The sequence below is a fragment of the Sinocyclocheilus rhinocerous genome, unplaced genomic scaffold (assembly GCF_001515625.1).
Source record: "Sinocyclocheilus rhinocerous isolate Xijiao unplaced genomic scaffold, SAMN03320098_v1.1 scaffold3911, whole genome shotgun sequence".
Classification (NCBI taxonomy): domain Eukaryota; kingdom Metazoa; phylum Chordata; class Actinopteri; order Cypriniformes; family Cyprinidae; genus Sinocyclocheilus; species Sinocyclocheilus rhinocerous.
This window is the reverse complement of record NW_015634006.1, coordinates 1-7,350: the sequence shown is the minus strand read 5'-3', so window position 1 is coordinate 7,350 and position 7,350 is coordinate 1. Positions and strand designations below refer to the sequence as shown.

The window sequence follows — 7,350 nt, the reverse complement described above, 5'->3', positions numbered from 1 at the left end:
TATATATATATATATATATATATACTGGCATTCAGTGAATACAAAATAAACTGTCTGTACAAACATGTCTTGTGTTTCCATCCTCCATATTTACATTCAAAGACCAACATGAAAACACTCAGTAAATCACTGAGGGAAAAAAATAGCTTGAGCAAGAACAATATCTACACAAAATGACTGTACTATGGTGCGTATGTTCAGCACTGCACTCATACGATCAAGAATTTAGGAACAAAGATCACAAATCCCCACTCCCACTCAAATAACTATTTGCTCTAGTACAAAGTGTACACAGTGGTTTTAGAGTGTTCAAAAGTCCTGAATGTGATAGAATAGACGGTGCACCATGTCTGCAGGATATTCTGCTTGTTTGGGTGTGTGTGTTTTTCTTCAGGATCTTTTGAGACCCTGGTCGTCTCAAAGAGAAATGAGCAATGGGTAGGTCTGGTTTTGTCATTCACCTTTGTTTTTCTGCACTAATTAAGTGGCTAACACTCTGAGCTACAGTATATCTTAATTGTCAATACAGTGTCAATAATGGGAAAATATCCATCATAGATTTATCTGTTCAGTCAGGGCCATGCACAGATATTTTGGGGGCAGGTATTCAAGTGAAAAAAGGCAGACCTCTCATTATTATTTATAAACATAAAGTTAACACTACACACTATGAGGCTGTTATACCATTAAAATGAAATCAGTATCTTGCATTTATCAAAATCTATTTATATTGTAATTACAACTGCATAATGTTGAGATGAATGTTCTAAATATGTGCACCTCTAGTTTTCTCTTCCTCTTCTCTAAAGCAGCGCAGCATGACCTCGCCCCCTTTGCTGCCTTTTCCCGAGGGCGGGGTTTATCTGGATTTGTTACATCACGAACCTGGGAAGTAACTTGTTTCCTACCAGACGTTTTTGTAGGCATTAAACTGCCAGAATATTAAAAGCCGATATCTCCGTTTGCATTGAACTTTCAGCTTTGTAACTTTGTAGATATTGTTTATGCTCAAACAGCAACATTACACACTAACGTTAAAAAAGTGAAATCGCAATCAACCACCCCTTTAATATAATAAACTTATTGTTTATTTGAACTGTTGTATAAAATTAATATCACATTTAAAATCCTGCTGATATTTGCTTGTTGTTATGCTTAATGGAAGGCAATTCATCTTCTACAGTCTTGCAAAATTAAAACGTACATGCAGTTGTCGGACACACCGTAATTGAGAATTTATGTCACGGGCCAAATTTAAAGAAAAACTAAAATATAAAATAAAAAAATATCTTGCAAAAAGGGCACTTATCCAGTCAGGGGCCAAAAGCACCACTTTGGGTGTGTATGCGTCTGCATACAGTAATGAGTCCTCTATTGTCCCTCCAGGTCAGCGATACCAGCACGACCAGACTCTTAAAGGTATTGCAACAAAGTTGCTAAAAGTCTGCTATGCCAATAGATTATGTAAAGCAGTCGTTCTCAACCAGGGGGCCATGGGGCCTCAGCAAACTCCCAAGGAGGCCTGATACTTAAGATAATTTAATTGTATGGTCTCCTCACAGAAGCGAAGTGTGAGCAGTGCTGAGATGAGAACTCTTTCTAACATCTCACAAAAGTTTGTCTGGCAAGACTTTAACCATTTTTAAATGAATGGGCAGTTATTGGGCTATTTATACCTGATCTGACCCTTAAAAAGGCTAACTGATTTATTATTAATTTAAACAAATTTAAATTTATTTTTTAAGTCATAATAATATCTACATGAATAAAAAAATATTATTTACAGGTTGTTTGGCATATATTCTGTAATGTAGCTGACGCTGACCTTAACAAGCTCAACCTTTGTCCTGAAATGACTGCAGTCTAAGGCAATAGAAGTAATCATGGTTGCAACATATGTTTGTCATATTTTAGCCTTTCACTAAAAGTTTTGTGGAGTTTTATGATTTGTCGAGCTTGAACTTTCTAAAAATGTCCATGTTTTCTCTCTTTTTTTTTTTTTTGCTTAAAGAAATAAAATGCTTTTGTTACAATATGTATCAGTTAGACAGCAATAGATAAGGGACAACTCTATCACTCTGTGATTTGCCTCTGTGTGTTTTTATTCCTTCTGTCTTTCAGATAGAGGTGCAGAGCATGAAGGTGGACTGCAAGGTGGCATCACGCTTCGCCCACACTGTCATGACCACTAAAGCTCTCAATAAGGCCAACATCTCACAGGAAGTGTCCTTTGAGGTGGAGTTACCCAAGACCTCCTTCATCACCAACTTCAGCATGTCAGCTCTTTTCCATCTGATTTAGTTTAAAATCAGAGGAACTCCGCACGAGCCAAAAGAATCCACTGCTTTTTATTTTAATATATGCTTGCAGTTTGGGAAATTATTGAAATGTGTTCTGACACAGTTTTGGGATTTTCAGGGAGATTGATGGCAAGTGTGGTGAAGGAAAAAAAGAAGGCCAAGCAGCCGTATCAGAAGGCTGTGTCATCTGGCCAGACTGCTGGTTTAGTCAAGTGAGAAGAGGAAAACAGGAAGTCATCGTGAACTTTAAACTGCTTGTTGCTAATATACTACTAAGTAACTTGTGTTTTGGTGTTCCAGGGCTTCAGGTAGAAAAATTGAGAAGTTTTCTGTTTCTGTGAATGTCGCAGCAGACAGCAGTGTCAAATTTATTCTCACCCATGAGGAACTTCTTCAGCGACATTTTGGCAAATATGAGCTCATGATCAGAGTCAAACCCAATCAGCTGGTCCAGCACTTTGAGGTTCATTATTAACCACAACAGTTTTTATAACATCATAATTAAGAAGCCACATGGTATAATTTTAGTGTACTGCAAAAAGGTGAAAAACTAATGGTGGTGTTTTACATTTTTACATTAAAATTTAAACTTAAAATCTTTATGGTAAAGGAATAATTCCCCCAAAAATGAACAATTTACTCACTGTCAGGCCATCCATGATGTAGATGAGTTTGTTTCTTTATCAGAACAGATTTGGAAAAATTCAGCATTACATCATTTGCTCACCTAAGGATTCTCTGTAGTGAATGGGTGCCGTCAAAACGATAGTTCAAACAGTTGATACACTTGAGAAAGCAATATTATGGATAGAAGCCTCGTATTTTAGCCAGAAGCAATGGTTTGAAGTTTAAAACGTCTTGATGGATTTGTTTATTAGAAACATGCAGCTTTTCGCTTCACAATATGTTAATTAATGGACTGGAATCGAGTGGATTATTGTGATGTTTCACCTGTTTGGACTCTCATTCTGACGGCACCCATTCACTGCAGAGGATCCATTGGTGAGCAAGTGATGTAATGCTGAATTTCTCCAAATCTGTTCTGATAAAGAAACAAACTGATCTGAGGATGACAATTTTCAGCAAATTTTCATTTTTGGGTGAACTATTCCTTTCAAAATGTAAAAAATTGCAATGTTCATGGACATGTTATTTGTCAACAACCCACCTATCTATATGATTATATAGATCTATAATGCATGTCATTGTTAAAACACAATACAAATATACTAAAGACAATATTAAGAATTTTTTATAGTAATAATTCCTCTAATACTGTGAACACCTCTTATTTAAACAATGAATCACTTGTTAACTTGAATTCATATTATGCATATTAAATGCAAAAAAAAAAAAAGTAAATAAAATAACCATAATCAGTCCTGTCTCTTATCCACAGATTGTAGCAGATATTTATGAACCTCAGGGAATTGCATTTTTGGACACATTCGGTACCAATGAACTGCTCCCTCTAGTGAAGAAAACTGTCACTGACAAGAAGGTGATGATTCAAATATCTTTGCATGGATGGATACCAATTTATACCAGTATAAATCATTATCAGTATACTAAATAATGCTAGTAACTAAGAAGGATATTATTATTATTATTATTATTATTATTATTATTAATTATATATTAAAAATGTACATATATCAGTTTGTACTGACATAACTTTATGTTTTGGTAATGTATCTGTTAAATAAATAGCCTTTGAACTGTACAGTTTGGACCCTGTTGTTAATTTAGTTTTTTTTTAACTAATTAGTGTATTTTAAATTTATGTAAATTAATAAAGTAAATGCATGTTTAATTATTTTGTAATATACCAAGTAAGAGGGTTCCTGAATAATTTACAAAATAGCTGACAGATAATTACAAAAAATAAAATGGACAAATATATAAAAGCCTGTTTCAGCCGTGGGATAAAAATAAAAAATAACAAACGCAATTGTGACTTTTTTTCCCCTCACAATTTTGTTGAAAAAAAGTTATAGACTTCCAACTGTGAGTTTACATCTCACAACTTTTTTCCTCACAATTGCGAGAAAAAAAAGTCCAAATTGTGAGATAAAAAGCAATTACGTTTTTTTTTTACCCATGGTAGAAACAAGCTTCCAAATGAAATGATGAAATTAAATTAAATGTTTGGATTTAAATCAAATCAAAATTGGAATGGAATTGAGAAATGTGCATCGATACCCAACCCTAGTTTCAATCTAGTGCAATTGTGATAATACTTTAAATGTTGATAAGATGTTGACCTTATTAGCAAAGCTGACTTTCAAGAAAATACTGTTAATAGTTTGCTAATAATTTGTTACCAAGGGATTTTATGAAGAAGTGTCAAGTCCTCTACTCTCAGACGTGCATTTTCACTATCCGGACAGCACTGTTAACTCACTGACAAGAACAACAGCCAACGGCTCTCCGGACAGCACTGTTAACTCACTGACAAGAACAACAGCTATTCAACGGCTCTGAGATCATGGTCGCTGGCCGACTTAATGACTTAAATGAAATAGACAACTTTGAAATTGAAGTGTTCGCACAAGGGGTGAGTAAATACTCTATCCTGTCACACGTATACAGTTCATAGCGCCAGTATTTAAAAGCATTTATAAATGTGGACATTGGTGGTTCAATGTATGTGAGCATAAAAATCTCCTTGTCAGTGTGGGAAAAAAAAAAAAAATTTTTAGGATTACAAATAATTTAGGACGAATGTGTCATTCTGTGCCTATATCCTAAGCTGGATAATAGAGCGAGCATAAAAGCATAATCTCCTTGTCAGTGTGGGGAAAAAAAAAAAAAATGCTTTTAGGATTACAAATAATTTAGGACGAATGTGTCATTCTGTGCCTATATCCTAAGCTGGATAATAGAGCGTATTTTAACAATAGAAAAATGACATGACTAATGAATCCATAGATCGTAGCCTCATTAATATCGTATATCGTTGTGTAATAATATTCTCAGTGAATTTACATCATTGGTTTTGGGGACTTGTAAAACTAATCTCACTTTGTTTGTTTTGCAACAGTTCGAAAATAACTTTGAGCTGAAAGGTCAAGCAAATACTCAGAAGAGGGAAATCATATTTCCTGATGAAGAGTATAGCTTTGTGGACTTTACTGAGCGTCATTTGACCATCCAGGAGCTCTTGGATAAGAAGTCTGTTTGAAAAAAGCGCGATCTTTAGCACACTAACCTAAAACTCTCAAGGATAAATAGTCCTCTACATAGTTTAATTCAATGAAAAAATTACTAGTATAAATGTAATTTGTCTGAATTAACTTTACTGAATTTAATTGGGTCTGAATTAATTCGTAATCTTTTAAGCAGAAGATTTGAATCAAATTCAATTAAAATACAAAAATATTTTCCGACAGAGACAAGGGTACACCAGAGGAGAAAGGAAATGCCACTGATGAAGCTCTGTGCCTTTCGTTAAAGTACAATTTTGTTACACCGCTTACCTCCATGGTCTTCACTAAACCTGAAGATGACACCAAAAAAGGCATGTTTATTGCTGACAAGCTGACTGAAGGTATGAATAAACTGTCAAATAGCAAGCAGAAGTTTGCAAGAACTCATGGATATGGCGCATTAAAAAAACAACAAAAAAAAAACGTCTCGCTGAAAGGTCAAGCAAATACTCAGAAGAGGGAAATCATATTTCCTGATGAAGAGTATAGCTTTGTGGACTTTACTGAGCGTCATTTGACCATCCAGGAGCTCTTGGATAAGAAGTCTGTTTGAAAAAAGCGCGATCTTTAGCACACTAACCTAAAACTCTCAAGGATAAATAGTCCTCTACATACTTTAATTCAATTAAAAAATGACTAGTATGAATGTAATTTGTCTGAATTAACTTTACTGAATTTAATTGGGTCTGAATTCATTCGTAATCTTTTAAGCAGAAGATCTGAATCAAATTCAATTAAAATACAAAAATATTTTCCGACAGAGGCAAGGGTACACCAGAGGAGAAAGGAAATGCCACTGATGAAGCTCTGTGCCTTTCGTTAAAGTACAATTTTGTTACACCGCTTACCTCCATGGTCTTCACTAAACCTGAAGATGACACCAAAAAAGGCATGTTTATTGCTGACAAGCTGACTGAAGGTATGAATAAACTGTCAAATAGCAAGCAGAAGTTTGCAAGAACTCATGGATATGGCGCATTAAAAAACCAAACAAAAAAAAAACCGTCTCAGGTTACTTATGTAACCATGGTTCCCTGAGTAGGGAACGAGACACTGCGTCCTCTAGGGGTCGCTATGGGGAACGCCTCGTCGTAACCCGTGTCTGAAGCATACATTCAAAAAACATCAACAACATGTTGGCCGGCAACAGCCCATGACGTCACTACCGTGCGACTATAGTATAAATAGGCGCCGGGAGAAAACGTCATTCACTTCTTGAAGCTTGCGTCCGAAGCATGGCAGGAAACCTAGAGGACGCAGTGTCTCGTTCCCTACTCAGGGAACCATGGTTACATAAGTAACCTGAGACGTTCCCTTTCAAGGGAACTTCGAACTGCGTCCTCTAGGGGTCGCTATGGGGAATGGTATACCCATGCCACCATGCTGAATGGGAGTGAATGCCAGAAACCTATGGCGAGCACTAAGTACCAACTCTACCATGCATTCCAGAAACCTATGGTGAGTACTAAGTACCAACTCTACCATAGCCATGGGAGTTGCCCCTAGGACGTTAGACGGCTGTCCGTGACATTATTCCCTACGTCCAAAGGCCTAGGCTACATACCCCAAAATACTTACCTGTTAGGGCCAGACTCCTGGGCCCGGGGTAGAGCTCAAGGCTTGGGATCAGGAATAGATTCCTTTAAGGGGATACGACCAAGAGCCTAGCATCACACTACGTCTTGGCCTGTCACACAGGGGCTACCGCTTGCTCTGCATGAGCTTGCTGAAGGAACTGTCTCAACAGACCTCTAGTAGCAAAACCCTGTTAAAGTAGGTATCCAGAGGATACCTAAGTGGAGTGGTGCCCAAGGTGGAACTTTAACCAACTCAAGAAAGGG

General features: G+C 36.5%; 2 protein-coding genes across 2 annotated transcripts; both read left to right on the top strand.

Annotated features, from left to right (window-relative positions):
- The first annotated feature begins 284 nt into the window (after positions 1 to 284).
- On the top strand, positions 285 to 3,876 carry LOC107744851 (inter-alpha-trypsin inhibitor heavy chain H3-like). Its single transcript, XM_016558674.1, has 4 exons — positions 285 to 438; positions 2,122 to 2,512; positions 2,601 to 2,763; positions 3,700 to 3,876. The coding sequence occupies exons 2-4, from the start codon at positions 2,361 to 2,363 to the stop codon at positions 3,874 to 3,876; spliced, it is 492 nt and encodes a 163-aa protein (XP_016414160.1). The 5' UTR covers positions 285 to 438; positions 2,122 to 2,360.
- Positions 3,877 to 4,756: 880 nt separating this feature from the next.
- On the top strand, positions 4,757 to 6,520 carry LOC107744854 (inter-alpha-trypsin inhibitor heavy chain H3-like; the record flags this gene model as incomplete). The annotated part of the gene is made up of 4 exons (XM_016558676.1): positions 4,757 to 4,857; positions 5,344 to 5,368; positions 5,947 to 6,052; positions 6,271 to 6,520. Coding segments are annotated over exons 1-4 (450 nt in total), but the record flags the coding sequence as incomplete, so codon positions are not given.
- Between the last annotated feature and the right edge of the window lie 830 nt (positions 6,521 to 7,350).

Excerpts from the sequence above, each read along its gene's own strand:
- LOC107744851 (XM_016558674.1), top strand. The coding sequence starts at position 2,361 with ATGCTTGCAGTTTGGGAAATTATTGAAATGTGTTCTGACACAGTTTTG. Across the intron at positions 2,513-2,600 it reads CAGACTGCTGGTTTAGTCAA|GGCTTCAGGTAGAAAAATTG; the intron begins GTGAGAAGAGGA and ends TTGGTGTTCCAG. Across the intron at positions 2,764-3,699 it reads AGCTGGTCCAGCACTTTGAG|ATTGTAGCAGATATTTATGA; the intron begins GTTCATTATTAA and ends TCTTATCCACAG.